Source organism: Cnephaeus nilssonii (assembly GCF_951640355.1).
Source record: "Cnephaeus nilssonii genome assembly, chromosome: 5".
In the NCBI taxonomy this organism is placed as follows: Eukaryota; Metazoa; Chordata; class Mammalia; order Chiroptera; family Vespertilionidae; genus Cnephaeus; species Cnephaeus nilssonii.
In genome coordinates this window covers 19,764,627-19,784,059 of record NC_137076.1, presented here as the reverse complement: position 1 = coordinate 19,784,059, position 19,433 = coordinate 19,764,627, and the positions used below count along the sequence as shown (strand labels likewise).

Sequence of the window (19,433 nt, the reverse complement as noted above, 5' to 3'; positions counted from 1 at the left end):
TTAATGTTTACAAAGAATCAACATTGATTTCATTGATTTTTTTCTTTATTATTTTTGTTTTCAATTTCATTGATTTCTGCTATTATCTGTAGTATTTCTCCATGATTGGGGTTGATTTGCTTTTCTTTTTCCAGTTTCTTAAGGAAGAAACTGAAGATATTGATTTGAAACCTTCCTTCTTTTCTAATATAAACATTTAATGCTACAAATTGCTCATGTCACATGCTCTGGGACATGAGAGAGCAGAGAAGTGGGGGAAGTGAGGGATTTCCGTACTCCCCCGGAGTGGCAGGAAATTCCCTTGAGGCAAAGCTAGAGGTTTCCGAGAGCTCAGTCTGCACCCTGGTGATGCTCACTTCTACTTCCAGGTTCCTCACACTTTCACATGGGGGCGGGGCACTGCTCCTTCTTGGCTGCTCCTGGATCCTCCTGCTGAACTTTCCAGTCTTCCCGCATAGTTGCCAGTGCCTCATGCCCAGGTTTTGTAGTTGAATTTGGTGACAGAGAAAGAATGCAAGCCAACTCCACCTCACCTGCACGCTGCCTGTCTCCTCATTGGAAATTGTCCCACCTCTACTGGTTGGGTGGTCCATGATGACTGGGCCAGTCCCGTCATGTGGCTTACTCGGGTATGCCCATTCTGATTATGACAGATGGAGAAATGAGCGTGCTCATGCATCCTCAGACATGCATTTTGGACATCTCCCTTACCTGGGCGTGATTTCTGGAGGTTGAGTTCCCAGACGTGGCATTGTTGAGAGAGCTTCCCAAAGAGATGCTCCCAGTGGACTTAATATGACTGTACTTGCCTTCCTTCTCTCTTTAAAAAAAAAAAAATATTTTTTTATTGATTTCAGAGAGGAAAGGAGAGGGAGAGAGAGAAAGAAACATCAGTGACGAGAGAGAATCATTGATCTACTGGGGATTGAGCCCACAGCCTGGGCATGTGCCCTGACCAGGAATCCAGCCATGACCTCCTGGTTCATAGGTCGATGCTCAACCCCTGAGCCACACCAGCCAGGCTGCCTTCTTTCTTTTTAAGCCAAGGGGCAAGATGGTAGCCTTGCTAATAACTGTGTTCCTTCCTGCCTGAGACCTTGGTCTGACATTTTGTTGAAACCAAAACATGGTCCATCTGGTTCTGGGAGGAAAAGCAAATCCCAAGAGCACTTTATAACTGTCTCCATGGGAAAGCCTGGAGCGTTCAGAGGGCCTGGGGGTATGTTTGGGGGGCTGTGCCTGAAGAACCCTGTTCCTCCATGTACGGAGGCAGGTATGGACACCTAGGCACGTTAGAATGCCTTATTCCTAAGTGTGTTTGCAGATCTGGCAGCTGAGTCAACATTGGTCTCCAGATTCCGGAAATCTGGATGGAGTGGAGTACTTAGCAGCTGATCCCTCAGCAAACATCTCCTTGCCCACCTGGAGAAGGCACTGGCTTTGGGCCACCTGTCACACCTCAGCTGGAAAGGGCAATTTGTCGTGATTGCTGCCCATAGGGCCAAGATTAGCCTCTGGCTTTGTGGCTTTTTGTCTCCACTTCCTAGCCCTCCTTCCCAGCATTCATGACTTCCTGTGTTTAGTTACAGAAGGCCATGCAATCTCAACTCCCCAAGGAGGAAACAGCCCCCCAGAGAAGGGGACCTAGGGGCAGTCACAGTCATGGGGAGCACGGAGGGCCATGGATTGAGGCAGGTGGGAGTAGCACCCAGCCAACCTGGAAAGAGAGGACCCACATGGACCGCGCTTGCTGAGTGCCTCCTGTCCTCGGGCGCAGTCTCCCTGCTGACCCGGCAGTGAGCAACTTGGCATAGCCCCTCACTAGAGAGGGGATGAGACAGGCAGACAGGCTGGTGAGAGGCAGGGGAAGTGGCAGCTGCTGTGCCGTATGAGGTGAGGGAGCTGCCTGTGGGGCGAGGACAAGGAGAGGCAGTGTGGCCAGAGTATAGCGAGTGATGGAGGTGATGGAGCTAGAATCTGTAGGGCCTTCTGTCCTGCTTGGTGCCTTTCTCAGGGTCATCAGCCACTCGGCACATCAAGTCTCTGCTCCCGTCAGAGGCAAAAGCTTTCATGGGGGCATGTGGTGCTGTTGGCACACTCATTAAAGACGGGACAGAATTTCCTGCTTCTCTGCAGAGATAGGCAGCTCGGGCCCTCCACCATGTGAGTGTGGCTGGCGCCTCTGAGGAGTGGCCCCGGTGTCCTCAGACTCCCTGTTGGTGTGCATGTGGCCTTGTGCAGAGGGACACTCTGGGGGGTGGTCAGGGCTGTGGCCCCAGCACCTGCCAGCTGCCCTGTTCCTTTGGTACATGACTCTCCCCTCTTTGTCTCAGTGTCCTTTTCTCTAAAACGGACGCAAGGAGAATAGCTCCAGCCCTGCTCAGTTGCTCAGTGGTTAGAGCATCGGCCTGCACACCACAGGGTCGCAGGTTCAATTCCTGGTCAAGGGCATGTACCTGGGTTGTAGGTTCAATCCCTGGCTCCGGTCTGGGTGTGTGCGGAAGGCAACCAATCAATGTGGGAGGCAACCAATTGATATATCTCTCTCACATCGATGTTTCTCTCTCTCCCCCTCCCTCCCTTCCACTTTAGATAGATGATAGATAGATAGATAGATAGATAGATAGATAGATAGATAGATAGATGATAGATAGATGATAGATAGATACATAGATAGATACATAGATAGATAGATAGATAGATAGATAGATGATAGATACATAGATAGATAGATAGATAGATAGATAGATAGATAGATAGATGATAGATAGATAGACAGATGATAGATAGATAGATAGATAGATAGATAGATAGATAGATGAAAGAGGGTAGCTCCAGTAGCCTCTTCGCACTCTCAGATACCTCCCGGTTGGCATATGAGTTACAGGGTTACTCATGCCATAGCCCAGCCCCACAGACTGTTGAGGGGTACAAGAGGGCGCCTGGTGCAGAGACACTTTTCAGTCCGTGTGAACACCGATTCTCTGTTATTTTGGATCCGTGGTTATCAGACTTCAGGGCAGCCCGGGGAGCAGGGAGGGTTCAGGGCTTAGGAAGCTCCATCTTTAACGAGCCCTCAGGGATGTGAGCCTGGTGGCCTCCCCACATGGAGGAGCTGCCAGGTCTACCTGGGGCATTGGGGCTCCTGAGAGGGCATGGTGCCTGGGAGAGCCCTGAGACAGTATGCCAGGCCCCGGTCACCGGGCTTGTCCATGAGGGAGGGGCTCATGTGGCCCAAGGCCTCGAGGGTAAGGCCCACGAGTGTCTGCCTCACTACCCTGGCACGAAGGCTGGATGGGATGGATGAGGCTCCCCAGCTCAGGAGACAGTGAGGAGGGCATCGAGCATGGAGGTGGCCGGGAGAGTCCTGCAGCATGGTGGGGGACGGCGGCTGGCGAGCTGGGACCTCCCCTCACACCCACCCCCTCCCCACAGGTCAGTGCCAACGGCAACGTCCTGCGCAGCGAGATCGTGGGTTCCATCAAGATGCGGGTCTTCCTCTCAGGCATGCCCGAGCTGCGCCTGGGCCTCAACGACAAGGTTCTCTTCGACAACACAGGCCGTGAGTACCCGGGCCACGGGGCTGTGCTCAGAGCAGTCTCACCCGGCAGCTCTATCCTGGGCTCAGGTTAGAGCTGAGGGGAAGGTCACCTGAGGGAAGGAACATGTTGATCCCAAGCACCTGGAAATGTTTTCACACCGTTTACAAGACAGCTATGAAAATTAATGAATTAAATACCTAGAAATGATAACCTAAAATGAATGCGTAATAAATTAATAGGAGGGACCTGGCCTAGAAGTAGAACTTCCCGTGGTGGGGCAGGGCCAGAGCAGCCTCAGGGGTCCAGATTGTTGGTGCTTTGTGTTTGCAAACTGGATCACCCACCTCCCGGCTGCCACAGGCCCGCAGCGGGAGCAGTGTCCCGCCTGGTCAGTTACATTCACAGCAGCAGTAGTCGGGGCCTCGCAGGCATTCGAATGCCTATCAGGGCAGTTCCTCTCCGGGGCTGGATTTGACCCACACAGCTCTCTGTGGGGTGGGAAACCAAGGCAGGACTCCAGAACCCATGGGGTCAATGGGGCCAGAGCCCTCGGGAGCCCCGAGCCATCACACACACGCACACACACACACGCACACACACACACACACACACACACACAGAGCTGGGTTTGTTAGTCATTCAGCAAACATGTTCCAAGCAGCCACCCTACCTGGTGACTTGGTGTGAACCAGGCCAACCAGCCCTGCCCTCAGCATGAGCCCAGTGTCTGGACGTGAAGGGGGCCTCCATGTGGGTGAGGAGGGATGGGGGTGGGGTGGAGAGGGTTGTCTCAGAACCAGGTCCCTTTTGTGTTCGTGGCCCAAGATGCTCACAGATTTGGGGCAGCTCTGCTCTGCCAGGGTGGGCCCAGGCAGTGGGCGCATTGCTGAGAGTGGCCCAGAGGCCTCGGGTCCTTACCCCCCCTTCCCTTAGGCGGCAAAAGCAAGTCAGTGGAGCTGGAGGACGTGAAGTTCCACCAGTGCGTGCGGCTCTCCCGCTTCGAGAATGACCGCACCATCTCCTTCATCCCGCCCGACGGCGAGTTCGAGCTCATGTCCTACCGTCTCAACACCCACGTGAGTGCGCCAGGCTCCTCTCCCCGGAGCTGGCTCTCAGCTTTGGGCAGCAGCCGTGGGGGCTCCATGGTGGGGTGGGATGGGGGCGGGTCCTGTCTCCTTCCTGTGGTTGGAACAGTCCCTGTCCAGGACGAGGCTCATGTCCATGAGGTGACACTCAGGGTGGGCACGGGGACCCTGTGTTTGAAGACCCAAACTTTGGGAGGGGCCAGGCTGCTTTGGCATCGCTGCTCCTTCCTGGGACCCCCACCAGTGATGGTCTCTGCATTTTCACAGAGGCCCTTGGCATCTCCCTGCGACCTGGGTCTCTGTGTGCTGGGCTTACCTGGTGCAGCCGGGACTCCTCCTAGGGCCCCAGGCAGTGTGTGTCGAGCTCACACCTGAGCTCACACCTGGGTGAACGATCCCTTGCCCTGGGCCCCGCCTCCCCCCTGTGAAACGGGGCTTTCTAAAACAGCCAGGTGAGTGCCCTCTCCACACTCCCCGACAGGTCAAGCCCTTGATATGGATTGAGTCAGTGATTGAAAAGCATTCCCACAGCCGCATCGAGTACATGATCAAGGTGGGTGTTTGTCATGTGGACAGTCGGCCTGGGGGATGGGACAGTCCTCCTGTGAGGGTGTTTCTATGTCTTTGGCCTGTCCAGGGCCTTTGGCACAGAGTTCTAACACAAGGCTGGGGCTGCCGTGGGGCTCAGTGACTCCATCCTGGGGAATTGGGCCTGTGGCTGTCATCCTTGCTGCCTCACTGTGAGCTCAGATTCGGGAGTGAGGCGGGGGCCCAGAGGAGACACACTGCCCAGGTACTGGGCATGGCCATCATGTCAGTGGCCACATGTCAGGCATCCAGGCCTGCCAGACGGAGCACTCCTGCTACTTAGTGAATCTATCTAGCCCTGGCCAGCTTGGGGACACAGACCTGGTCCCAGGAGGCCAGGGCTGGGACAGAGGGAGGGATGGGGAGCCCCGAAGGCCAATAGAATAGGAAGGCAGAAACTGAACTTTAAAAATCAAGCATAGGGAGACTCTCGGGGTAAGAGAGGGTGTGAGTAGTGCCTAAGAATGGGCGGGGGTCAGCTTGGTGGAGGGTCCCACAGACCAGGCCAAGGGGCACATGGCCCTGTGGGAGCAGGGTGGGTGGGGGCTGGGCTGTCTCCCTTTCACCTTTTACAACCTTGACCACGTGGGCCTCTTCTTTAGGCCAAGAGCCAATTCAAGCGGCGGTCAACAGCCAACAACGTGGAGATCCACATCCCTGTGCCCAATGATGCCGACTCGCCCAAGTTCAAGACAACGGTGGGGAGCGTCAAGTGGGTCCCTGAAAACAGCGAGATCGTGTGGTCCATCAAGTCCTTCCCAGTAAGCACTGTTCTCAGCGGGTGCCCCCTCCAGACTTCCACCCACATTCCACATGCTCCCTGTGGCCTGGCAGCTGTGGGATACCCCCAAACCTTGAGACAGGGCACAGGCTAGGATCCCCACCTGGAGCTTCTGGGAGGGTCGGGGCGTGGGGGGGGGGGGGGGTGGAGAGCTGAGGAGCTGGCCGGGCTAGGAGGGAAAACTGGAGCCTCTGGAAAAGCAGAGGCTGGCTTAGCCTGTGGGCCCCTCACCACCTTCCTCTTCAGCATCAGTAAAGTGTCCCCTCTTCCTTCCCTCCCTTCCTCCCTCCGTCCCTCCCTCCCTCTCTTTCTCCCTCCCTCCCTTCTCTCCTTCTCTCTGACACTGTGGTGGGAACAGACTGTCTTGAGGCCAGAGCTGCACGGGTCTTGGGAATCCAGCTCCAGGAACATGCAGCTCTGTATGCCCTGTGCCAGCTCTGCCCGCTGGCGCGGCTGCCTGGCTTGTGATTAGGATTTGGAGCACTAGAGTCTGGGTTTGCAGGGATAGCGCCGAGAGAGCCTGGAAGGCGGGTGTGTGCTCCTGCTGGTCACTGCTTTCCCACGTTCTCCTCTCTGTCTGAACCTCGGTGGGGCTCGAGGACAATCCCAGCTGAGTTAAAGAAGTTGGGCATGCAGTCATTCTAGTGCCTTGAATTTTTTTTTTTTTAATTTCTTTATTGATTAAGGTGTCACATATTTGTCCTCATCCCCCCATTCCCATCCCACACCCCTCCCCATGGATGCCCCAACCCCCTGTTGAACTTAACCATTGGTTAGGCTCTTATGCATGCACACAAAACCTTTGGTTGATCTCTCCCTTCTCCCCCCACCCTCCCCTATCCTCCCTCTGAGGCCCGATAGTCCGATCGGTGCCTCCTTGTTTCTGGTTCTGTTCTTGTTCATCAGTCCATGTTGTTCATCATTTCCCCTAGATGAGCGAAATCATGTGTCACTAGAGATGTACTTATAAGAAATTGAATGTGCGATGGGCAATAATAGTTATGCTGACAGGCAAAAAATCAGTCTGTAGTGAGTTTCTTTCTGGACCAACAGTTCTTTTGAGACCCAATATCAATGTCCACCAGTTCCTTATGAGTACATGTCGGCACTGACCCCTCAGCTCTGGATGGTGGACAAATGGTGATAATGCAGGTCCGACTCCCTCTGGTTTGGTCTCGGCCGGACCCAGGGGGGGCACGGCTTCACCCGGACCCGGGACCCAGGCTCACCCGGATCCAGGGGCCCGCGGCCTCACCCGGACCCGGGACCCAGGCTCACCCGGATCCAGGGGCCCGCGGCCTCACCCGGACCCGGGGCCCAGGCTCACCCGGATCCAGGGTCCCGCGGCCTCACCCGGACCCGGGGCCCAGGCTCACCCGGATCCTGGGGCCCGCGGCCTCACCCGGACCCGGGGCCCAGGCTCACCCGGATCCAGGGGCCCGCGGCCTCACCCGGACCCGGGGCCCAGGCTCACCCGGATCCAGGGGCCCGCGGCCTCACCCGGACCCGGGGCCCAGGCTCACCCGGATCCAGGGGCCCGCGGCCTCACCCGGACCCGGGGCCCAGGCTCACCCGGATCCAGGGGCCCGCGGCCTCACCCGGACCCGGGGCCCAGGCTCACCCGGATCCAGGGGCCCGCGGCCTCACCCGGACCCGGGGCCCAGGCTCACCCGGATCCAGGGGCCCGTGGCCTCACCCGGACCCGGGGCCCGCGGCCTCGCCCGGACCCGGGGCCCGCGGCCTCGCCCGGACCCGGGGCCCGCGGCCTCGCCCGGACCCGGGGCCCGCGGCCTCGCCCGGACCCGGGGCCCGCGGCCTCGCCTGGACCCGGGGCCCGCGGCCTCACCCAGACCCGCCTTGAATTTTTTTATGTTCACAATTTTCCTCAAATCTATAATTTAACTAGTGGCTCGGTGCACGAAATTCATGCACATTAAAAGGGAATTAATTAGAGGAAATATTTTAATATTGCTGTTTGCCCTTTCTCTATAATAGAAGTGTCAGAGATGAAAGAAAATTATTAAAATGTATATGAAAATCTCCCTCCTGTCAGAGTCTGGGGCACGCCGCAGGACCCAGAGTCAAGTCCCCACCCACCCGCGCGTGCCTCAAAAATCACACGAGACCCAGACCTGCCAGCCCCACCCCCATCAAGCCCCGCAGGACGGGGGGCGCAGCCTCAGGTTCTGAGTCGGGGGACGCAGCCTCAGGTCCCCTGGCCCAGCGCAGGGGCAGGGGGCGCGGCCTCAGGTCCTGTGGCCCCGGTGCCGGGACAGGGGGCACAGCCTCAGGACCCTGTCAAGCCCCACCAGACGGGGGCGCAGCCTCAGGTCCCCCTGCCCAGCCTCAGGTGCCCCAGCCCTGGTGCGAGGGTGTGATGACCATTTGCATATTAGTTCTTTATTGTATAGGATTACGTTACAGAAAATAGAGGGAAAGGAGAAAAAAGACTGTACTCCTGCCACCATAATGCAGTTGCTATTAGGGTTTTGGTGTGTTTCATTCTAATCTTGCTGTGTGTTTTGGTTTGACTTTGTAGAGACAATCCGGTGTTCTTTGTTCTTTGTTCTTTGTCCTCTCAGCCTTGTATCAGAAGCGTTTTCCAGGTCATTGACTATCTTCTTGGTGGTCAGTTTTGTCAGCAACAGAATATTCCATGGAGGGAGTAATAACCATCCTAGATTGTTGACTGTCTCCACTGTTCAAAATAGCATTTATGTTAAAAAACACAATGGGAGGATAAATCAGAAGATAAAACACACGGTTAGCTCTAGGAGAGGCAGAGGACATGGCTAAGGGCTAGATGCCAGTCATTGTGGACTGTACCTTATTTTGTAAGCTATGGTTTGTTTTAATCTAATCTTTGAAATTTTCACTTGACTTTGAAACCATTGACGTGTTTTTCATTAGTATAAAACAAAATTAAATCAAAAAATGGAAAAAGATAAAAGGTGATTCCGAAAAATCAAAAGCCAAATGATCTTACCAGTGTATCAAGTTGAGAAAACCACACAGAGACGGGTTACTTCAAGTGGCGTGCCCCAGGGACGAAAAGAACTGAAAAAACAACCTTAAATATATACATGTATATGTATCCTTCCCCTGCCTTATATTTCTCCATGTCACCAATTCATTATGCAGTTTGATTCAGGGTTGGCTTTTTTATTTTTAAAAAATACCTTTTTAATGATTTTTAGAGAAAGAGAAAGGGAGAAGGATAGAGAAAGAGAGAAACACAGATGAGAGAGGAACATCATGATCGGCTGCCTCCTGCACGCTTCCCACTGGGAATTGAGCCCACAACCCGGGCATGTGCCCTGACTGGGAATCAAACCAGTGACCTATTGGTTCCTGGCTCAACCATTGAACCACACAAGCCACATGAGGGTTTGCTTTTTTTTTTTTTTTTTAATATATTTTATTGATTTTTTACAGAGAGGAAGGGAGAGGGATAGAGAGCTAGAAACATCAATGAGAGAGAAATATCGACCAGCTGCCTCCTGCACACCCCCTACTGGGGGTGTGCCCGCAACCAAGGTACATGCCCTTGACCGGAATCGAACCTGGGACCTTTCAGTCCGCAGACCGACGCTCTATCCACTGAGCCAAACCGGTTTCAGCGAGGGTTTGCTTTTTAAATTCAGTTTTTTAAATGGGTAAAATCTTCATGTGGTTAAAAAGTCAAAACTATTTTTTAAAAAATGAAAAGGGAGAGAAGAAAGGTGCAGAATTCTCATTTCCATCCCTTTCCCCTAAATCTCTCTTCCCATTATGGAAAAGCATTTAACCTTCTGACGTGTCTTTTGGTACAAAGAAACAAATGTAAATGGTATATTACTGCTTCTCCTCCTTTCTTACCTGCTTTCCCCCCCTAACCATTTAGGAGAAATGGTTATAGAAGCCGATCCTCCTTGTTCTTTTTTTAGCTGCAAAGTGTTCCACTGTGTGGCATTTATTCTGTCTTTATTCAGACACCGCCCCCTCCCCACTGAAGGGCATTTAGGTTGTTGGCAGTCTTTGGCTTTAGGGAGACTGCTCTGAGGCTTGACCTTGGGCTTATGTCATTTTGTTTATTTGTTGGTTTAGCTTCAGCATTGGTGCCAGAAATGAAATTGCTAGCTCAAAGGGGACACACGTCTGAGATTTTGTTGGGCCGTTCCCACCTCCCTACGTGCTGTTTATATCCCATCAGCACCCGCTCCAAGCTCCATCAGCAGTTGCCGTGGAGCTTTCAGACATCTGCCAACCTGCGAGCAGACATGGTCTCTCTGTGCCATTTCTCGTATGAACAGGATGAAACGAGGAGTTCACTCATTTGCTTCTAGAGCCTATCCAGTGGCATCTTTCACTTAGATTTGAGGTCCTTTCAGGGCAAGGTCTGGTAAATGGGATGAGGTACAGTTTTATCTTTTCCAAATGGCTATCCAGCCTTTACTAAAAGTCCATCTTTTTCGCAGTGGTTTGAAACACCATGTTGATCACAAATCAGATTTTCAGGCAGCATTAGGTCTCCTTCTGAGTCCTCCTGCGCGGAGGCCACATTTTAACTTGGGGCTGTATTCTGTATTAACATCTGGGAGGGCCAGCCCCCACCCACCATACACCCCCACGCCTATTGATTGTCTGTTTCGTTTTCCTTTTAAATTTTGGAAGCTGCTTGTTTGTACTAAGTTTCTAAGTTAAAAAGTACTTTTATTGAAGTATAACTTGCGGGAAGGTACACAAATGAATTGTGAACAACTCCACGAGTTTTCTCAGAGGGAATATGTCTGTGTCTGGAGCCAGGTAAAAGCCACAGAACACTCCACACCCTCCGAGTCTCTGGGACTCACCAACAGTTTTGCTCATTTCTCATTAAGATGATTTTCTAAAATATGTTTTTATTGAAAAAAAAAAGTTTTTGTTTTTAGAGAGAGAGAGAGGGAGGGAGGGAGGGAGGGAGGGAGGGAGGGAGGGAGGGAGGGAGGGAGGGAGGGAGGGAGGGAGGAAGAGGAGAAACATTGATTGGCTGCTCCTGCATGCACTCTGACCAGGAATTGAACTCGCGACCTTTTGGCACATGAGATGACGTCGCTCAACCAACTGAGCCACACTGGCCAGGGCTCATTAAGATGATTTTTAAGCCAGTGTTTTGGTAAATGGGGTCTTCTCTTCCATTCTGTCTTTAACAGGTCACTAATATTTGTATGGCGATTTTATGTCCTGGGACCTTACTGGATTTTGGTTTGTGGTAGCTTTTCTTTTGATTCTCATGGGTTTTCAGATCTCCTTTCATATCTTTTGCACCCAGATGCAGTTTTTCTTTTCTCTCCTATTCTTTTCCATCTGGTGGCTTCTGGCATCTCATTGCTTCTGTCTCCAGGGCCCTTAAGTGGTGGTGGAGAGAGGGCCTCTTGCCCTCTACTGGAGACACTTGGTTTCTCCTCCAAGTTCAGTGCAGCTGGGACTGCAGACTCACCCCATCCTAGTTGCTGTGGTTTTAGCACAAGTGGGCATCGCATTTAGCCAGCTGCCTTGTCAGTGTCCATTTCAGTTCAGATCTGCTCATGAATGGATCTTGAATGATATATTTGTGCATCCTGGTAAGCTCCACCTGATCGTGGTATCTTTTCTTTTTAATATGCCATTGAATTCCTTTGGTTAACATTGTATTTAGGATTTTTGCATTGCTATTCATACCTGAGATTGATTTTTGTTTTTGGTATAGTCTCTATCAGGTGTCAAAGTTATACCCATTTTATAAATTTTCTATCTCCCTTCTCTATGCTGCAAAACTGTTTAGCCTTGAGATTGGTTTGAGACATTTGGTAGGATTTAGCTGTGTGACTATCAGGATGTTTGCTACTTTATCTCTTGGAATGGAATTTGGGCCATTTAGAGTTTCTGTTGGAGTCTGTTCGGGTAAATTATATTTTTCTACAAAATTAACCAACTTTTCAGATTTGTCTATACAAAGTTATAGAAAGTGGTTCTTTTTCCCCCTTCTCTTATAACAGTTACATTTCTTATTTTGTATATTTGTGTCTTCTTTTTCCCTTGATAAGGTTACCTAGTGGTTTATTTTTTTCAGATTTGCTTTTTAATTTATTTGTTTTAATATTTTCCCATTTTATAAGTCTTCCATTTTAATTTCTTAGTCTTTTTTCTTCTAACTCTAATTTTCTGAGTTAGATATTTTAATTCGATTGTTTTGTTTTTAAGTTTGCATTGATGTAAGTATTTAGCCACAGATGTTCCTCTTTAGCTGTATAACTGACTTGTTATATTTCATGTCATCGTTATCCAGACATTCTGTCATCAGGTAGAGCTGAGTTGTGGTTTTTGTTTACTTGTTTGGTTGGTTGGTTTTTAATTGCCTGATAGAAGGGCCTTTGTTTTCCATTTTCTCCATTTCCATTTGGTACATTGAGGTCAGGGAAAGTTATTTGTACTGTTTATACTTTTAGAATTTGTTGAAGTGTTTGTTGTGGGCCAGTATAAGGTCAGAATTTATAAATATCCCATCCCATATGCACTTGAGAAGAGGGTCAGGCCTGTTATTGGGGTAGAGTTTGACATATGCGCCCACGAGGTCTGCATTGTGCTGTGACAGCATCACCGGAAGCTCTGCCTCGCTCGACTTCCCATCGCATTCCTGCAGCATCTGCTTTACAGAAGCCGTCCCGTCACTTGGCTCATAGATACTCATGTTACTATGTCTTCCCTGTGGTTCATAGGGCTGCAGCTTCTAGCATTGTGGCCTGGAATTCTTGCCCTGAACATCTCAGATTTTTGTTCTGGTTATTGTTTTATACACAGGCTGATGGAGCTGATTTTATTATTTTCTGCCTGCTTTGTCTGTTGCCACGCCCACATTATTCTCCCCTCATTGTCCCAGAGTCGTTAGCACACGTCACCGAGTCAGGCAGAGTACAGTCCCTGCTCTCAAGCTGGCCCTGGCGGCCGTGACTGGAGAGTGACCACTCCATCCCAGGGAGGGAGGCGTGAGCCAGGCGCTGGGAGCCCTGGCTCTGCGGTGGAAGGACAGCCCCTCCTCGGGGGCAGAAGCCGCCCTGGTCGGCAGCCGCTCCTGCTGCCAGAGCCCTGGGGACCCAAGGTTGTGTCCCACGTGTGACGAGACCCGTGCTCTTCCCTGCTCCCCACTGCTCTGCTTGAGATGCACGGGAGCTCAGACAGCCAGTACTCCTCTCGCCAAGACCCCTTGCTCCTCTCGCCAGGACTCGGGTCCCAGTCATTCCTGGCCCTGCTCTGAGCCCTGTCCCTGGTGTCACTGCCCAGCTCTGAGGCCGGAGCCACCACCTTGGGGAGCAGCTCCTCAGGCATCCCCAGCCGCGGCCTTTTAACTTCTGTTCCCTCTCCCTGTCTGTTCCTCACTCTGACAGCCCCCTCTTGCTCTCCGTATCCTCCTGACGCTGGGCAGGGGGTGTTCACTTGGACTCTCATCCCCGGCAGCCTGCACCTGCGCTCTTCCCCTCTTCTTCCTTCCCCAGGCCCGTTGGTCTCATTTGCCTTGAAGCGATTAGTCTTCTCTCCTGGGAGCCTGTGAAACTTGCTCCTGATCCCTAGAATTCAGCCATCGTGCCCATCATGGCCTCCAGTCTGCCCAGTGGGCTGGTGGGGGCAGTCCTGGAGGACAAGTGTACGTGTGTTCGAAGAGCTGGGGTGCCAGGTGTCTGCTGGCCACACAGGGGGGGTTCGGTGGCCAGGCTGGCAGCCTGTGTTCTCCACCTAGGCCGGGGCCTCGGCCTGACCATCCCACCCTTGTCTGCTTTCCCAGGGCGGCAAGGAGTACCTGATGCGGGCCCACTTTGGCCTGCCCAGTGTGGAGGCTGAGGACAAGGAGGGCAAGCCCCCGATCAGCGTCAAGTTCGAGATCCCCTACTTCACTACCTCCGGCATCCAGGTACGTGCCCAGGGCTCCCGGGCCCAGAGCAGATGGGGGCAACAGAGCCCCAAAGTCCGCTCAGGCCCAGAGGAATGCGGGGACACACAGCATCACAGCAGCTTAGGAAAGGGGTCCCGTCAGGTTGCCACAGCTTCGCCTCCTGCACGGGCAGCCCGGCCCCAGCAGAGAGGCCTGCACTTGTCTGCTCGGCCCTGCCCTGTGCTCTGCTCCAAGCCCCGGGGTGCATTCGGCCCCCAGAACTGGGGTTTGAGCCTCTAGTGTCCACAGACTTGTCCTTGTGGGGCCCGTCTTCCTGGGCACCTCCAGGGGAAAGCTTTGAGGGGAGGAGCACCCTGGACGCTCTCCAGGAATCTCTAGAGCCACACCTGTGAGCACACATCCTGGCTCTTTGCCGCATCTTCTAGAAGCACAGCCTAGGTGCAGACAGACCAATGCCCTCACCTCTTCCTCTCACCTCTGTTCGCTCACTCATCACAACCTCCCCACCCGGCCCAGGGGGGTGGTTAAGGGGTCACCAGCAGAGGGCGGCATGGCACGCTCAGGGCCCTGGTACCTGTGCCCCAGGTGCGCTACCTGAAGATCATTGAGAAGAGCGGTTACCAGGCCTTGCCGTGGGTCCGTTATATCACTCAGAATGGAGGTACGTGCAGCCCACTGTGCGGCGGGGAGTGGGGGTGCCAGCTGAGAGGGTCCCTAGTGGCCGAGCAGCTGCATGCTGCCCCTCGGGTGGCACGCATGGACACCTCCCTCCCATCTCCTAGATTACCAGCTCCGGACCCAGTGAGGGGTCAGTGCGCAGCCCTGGTGCAGGGGCTCCTGGGAAAGCACTGGAAGGCCTGCCAAGCCCGTCGGAAGGAGGACACCCCGACACTGGCCACCATCCCGGCTCTGCCGGGAGACCCCTCCTCCTCCGGACATACCTGCTCTGCCGTCTCCACACTTGTCTCCGAAGCCCCTTCTCCCAGAAGAGGCTCGTCTTCCAGATGTCCTGTCTCCTTGCCCCGAGTCCGCCTGGGGGAGGGAAGCAAAGTCTTTCCCCAGAGGCCACGGGCAGCCTCGGGGCTGCGTCGTCCCAGGCACCAAGAGCATCAGAAACGCCCAGGCTGCTGCGGGGCACGTGTTGGCCGCCTTGCCGTTCCGTTGGCCGTGTGTTTCCTGAGTGTCTCTGGGGTTTTGTCGTCTTCCTCGTTGCTGTTCACTGAACCTTGCTGTCTGCTCCTCCTGCTCCTCGTCCTGAAGCTCAGGCAGCACTTAGTGGGGACAGGAGCCCTCCCCCTGGCCTCCTTCCACACTGCGCATCCTCCACTTGGGGCCAGAACCCCAGCACTTTGGCCCCTTGGGGCTCCTGGCCTGGACCCACAGGCTTCGATGAGGTGCCTCCCCAGGGCTAACCTGTGCCACACAGTGCTGTCGCTCAGCCACATCAGTGTTTGTCCACCTGGGGAGGTGGTGCAGTGAGGGCCACTGGCCTCAGAGGACACAGGTCATCCATACCTGTGCTTGGTCACCCCTCCCCTGTCTGTGTTTGTGTCATAATTAGATTAAATTTCATTCATTAAACCCTGTGTCTGCCTTCCCTCGAATGCACTGTGGTGCAGATGCCGCCCGGGTCACCAGGGGCAGGTGCAGGGTTCGTGTCAACCTGTGTGTGGCCTTGCGTGTGTCACCAGCTCCCAGCGCCTCTGCTTCGCCCCCAGTGAAGGAGGGACTGGGCAGTCAGTGGACAGCAGAGCCATTGCCCTGGACCACCTGAGGGCACACAGGCAAATTCTTTCCCTCTCATCCAAGGCAATGGTTGTGACCCCCAACCCTCAGACTGCCAACAGCCTGCCCCCTCTCCTCGGCCTGATGCCCTTTCTCAGTGTGGGCCTCATCCCAGCAGCATCAGCGACCCCTGGGAGCTCACTAGAAATGCAGATTCATGGGTCCACCCTGAGTCTGGGACAGGGCCCAGGAGACCAATGAACAGAGTGCAGGTGATTTGTATTTGCACTGGAGTTTGAGAACTGATGCCTGGTCCATAGAGGATTGTGGCTGCCTGGTCCTCAGAGGGAAATGCGGCAGGTGCATGGGCAGCAAGTGCCTCATCCTCCCACCACAGGCACCTGCCCTCATGCTCGCTGCTGCTCTAACACTGATGGCCTCCCCTCTCTCCCACTGCCACCCCCACCCCCACCCCCACCGATTTCAAGGGCTGTGCTCCTTTCTCCTGCCATAGTACCCAGCTCCCCTTGCAGGTCTACTGGACATCGCCCGAGTGCAATCTTAGCATTCCACCCACTTAGAGTAGAGAACACTGCCCCGGCCCAGGGCTCAGGCCCCAGCACTGTGAGCCACTGTGATGCCTGCCCTTCACCGCCCATGCCCACATCCACAGCAAGCCAGAGGCCCTGGTCTGGTTCCATTGTCCATTCTCACTGCCGTTCCTGGAGGCCAAGCCCCAGCCTCTAGAGCCCCCAGGGCTCATCCACAATGCAGAGCGGGCCCTCTGCTCCCAGCGATGTTTGGGACAATGTTACTGGCAAACCCACCATAAATAACAGAAATGCATAAACTAAAGTGAATGTGCACAGCTGAGCCAAGCAAGGGGATATCTGCTCGAGCCTAACACTGGAACCAGGCACCAAAGAAATAGCAAGAGCTGGTTCTCTTGGGAGCCTAGGAATTTGGATTGAAGGGCCAGGTAGTGTGTGGGACGCTGGGCCTGTGGAGGTTGGTGAAATGCCAGGGAGATTCCTACATAGTGACAGTAGGGAGATGGGCTCACTAGAAAAACTGCCTGTCGTCTGGCCCTGGAGACAGGAAGCCCTCTCGACTCTTGGCTGGAGAGCTGGTAGAGAAAAGTCTCCCCTAAAGTATTGCAAGGACCAGTTTAGAGCTGAAATGTGCATTGCCCAGATGGTCTGAAGAGACCCAAGCCAAGACGATTATAAACTCTCACCCTAGCTGGTTTGGCTTAGTGGATAGGGCGTCAGCCTGCAGACTGAAGGGGCCCCGGGTTCAATTCCGGTCAAGGGCACATGCCTGGGTTGCAGGCTCAATCCCCAGTAGGAGGTGTGCAGGAGGCAGCCGATCAGTGATTCTCTCATCATTGATGTTTCTACTTCTCCCTCTCCCTTCCTCTCTGAAATCAATAAAAATATTTTTAATAAATAAAAAAGTCTCTCCGGCCCGGCTGGTGTGGCTCAGTGGTTGAGCATTGGATTATGAACCAGGAGGTCATGTTTTTTTTAAATATTTTATTGATTTTTTTTTACAGAGAGGAAGGGAGACGGATAGAGTTAGAAACATTGGTGAGAGAGAAACATCGATCAGCTGCCTCCTGCACACCCCTACTGGGGATGTGCCTGCAACCAAGGTACATGCCCTTGACCGGAATCGAACCTGGGACCCTTCAGTCCGCAGGCCGACGCTCTATCCACTGAGCCAAACCGGTCAGGGCCAGGAGGTCATGTTTTGATTCCGGTCGGAGCACATGTCCCAAGTTGTGGGCTCGATCACCAGAGGAAGGTGTGCAGGAGTCAGCTGATCAATGATTTTCTCTCATCATTTATGTTTCCATCTCCCTTCCTCTCTAAAATTAATAATATATATATATATATATATATATTTTAAAAACCACACACACACACACACACACACACACACACAAACCCAGACTCTCCAGAGGGGAGTGGCTCCAAGGTTCTCACTCATAGAGCCACCCTACACATGAGTGCACATCCAGAAAATTATACATTGTGGGTGAGAGTGCTCTGTGTAAGCAGCAGGATCAGATCCTCAAGACCTTCGTATAATATGCAGCATGCATGCCCTAAGTGATTACAGGCAAACGGACGCAAATGTAGAAAAGAACAAAATGCTGTTCAGACAGGACTGTTGCGACACCTAACAGGGCAAGTAATCTGTATACAAGTTATATGATAACTTCTAGAAATCCGAAAAGGAAAGAACCCAGTAGAAAAATGGGCAAAATGTGTGAGCAAACAATTCTGAGAAGATGAAATACAAATGGCAAGTAAACATGAAAAAAGGTCTAACCTTGTCATAATTAAGGAAAGACCACGATTAGATGCTATTTCACACTCATCAGATTGACGGGGAAACTAAACTGACAAAACCAGAGACTAGTGAACAAGTGGAGCTTGAGGACATGTTTATCCTGCTAGTAGTTCTGTAAACTGATATAATCACTTCTTTAAATCGGCAAGACGACAAGGTTCAAGTGCTGCTCAGGCTCATGTGCACACAGTGGGTAACACAGTGAGCCCTACACCAAAGACGTGCACTCACACACCTTACATAAGTGTATTATACCTCAGCGTTTAAAGCTTAAAAATAAAAATGCTAACAGCTAAAAAAAATAGAAACCATGTTAATGAAATGAGCAAATTGCAGGAGGATGTTGTCCTATTATTTATACAAAGTTTAAAATCATGTAGCCCAGCCAGCGTGGCTCAGTGGTTGAGCGTTAACCTATGAACCAGGAGGTCATGGTTCAATTCTGGTCAGGGCATATGCCAGGGTTGCGGGCTCGGTCCCCAGTGTGGCATTTAGGGCATCCACAAAATTGTGCAACCACCGCTTACTTCTGTCTAATTCCAGAAGGTTTCATCACTCAATGAGGAAACCCATACCCATGAGAAGTGGCTCCCCACCCCAGTGCAGGAGGCAGCTGGTCAATGATTCTCATCATTGATGTTTCTATCTCTCCTCTTTTCCTCTCTGAAATCAATAAAAATATTTTTTAAAAAATGAAAATAAAATTATGTAAAACAATACTTCATACTGTTTATGGCCACATCTACACTAATAAAAGAGAAAAATGCTAATTGACCGTACCTTCGCTACGCCCACAGCCAATCAGAGTGATTATGCAAATTAACCCAACAAAGATGGTGGTTAATTTGCATATGCAGCCGCTGATTGGCCTGCGTCCCGGGAACATCCTCTGGACCCAGGCTGCTCCTAGCCTGTAGGCCCATAGGCCCTGAGCGGCAGGGGTCCCAGAACACCCCCTGGCCACTCGGAGCCTATGAGTGCAGGCGCCAAGCAGCTGGGAGTGAGGCGGGAACGTCTCCGCGTCACCACAGTGACGCGGGGACATTCCCGCCCTGCCTGCAGCCACTTGGGAATGCTCTAGCACCAAGCAGCAGTTTGGGTCCACGCCCCCAGCCTGGGGTCTCGGGCTGCACGCGCACCCACACAGCAATCAGGCCCCCGCCCCCAGCCTGGGGTCTCAGCCACTGAGTCACACCAGCCAGGCAGATATGGAGGAATCTTAAGTGTTTCTTTTTTTATATATAGTTTATTGATGTTTTACAGAGAGGAAGGGAAAGGGATAGAGAGCTAGATACATCTATGAGAGAGAAATATCGATCAGCTGCCTTCTGCACAGTCCCTACTGGGTATATGCCCCCAACCAAGGTACATGGCCTTGACTGGAATCGAACCTGGGCCCTTGAGTCTGCAGGCCATTGCTCCATCCACTGAGCCAAACCAGTTAGGGCTGTCCAATATGTTAAAAAAAA

The 19,433-nt window shown here is 52.7% G+C and overlaps 1 protein-coding gene across 1 annotated transcript in view; it reads left to right on the top strand.

Annotated features, from left to right (window-relative positions):
• Positions 1 to 15,473, top strand: part of AP1M1 (adaptor related protein complex 1 subunit mu 1) — a 30,211-nt gene extending 14,738 nt beyond the window's left edge. The window contains exons 6-12 of the mRNA XM_079772244.1: positions 3,436 to 3,562; positions 4,476 to 4,618; positions 5,109 to 5,180; positions 5,818 to 5,976; positions 13,774 to 13,899; positions 14,467 to 14,542; positions 14,664 to 15,473. Of these exons, the coding sequence (XP_079628370.1) occupies positions 3,436 to 3,562; positions 4,476 to 4,618; positions 5,109 to 5,180; positions 5,818 to 5,976; positions 13,774 to 13,899; positions 14,467 to 14,542; positions 14,664 to 14,686 (726 nt within the window). The 3' untranslated portion in view covers positions 14,687 to 15,473. The remainder of the gene's footprint in view (positions 1 to 3,435; positions 3,563 to 4,475; positions 4,619 to 5,108; positions 5,181 to 5,817; positions 5,977 to 13,773; positions 13,900 to 14,466; positions 14,543 to 14,663) is intronic.
• Positions 15,474 to 19,433: the final 3,960 nt, after the last annotated feature.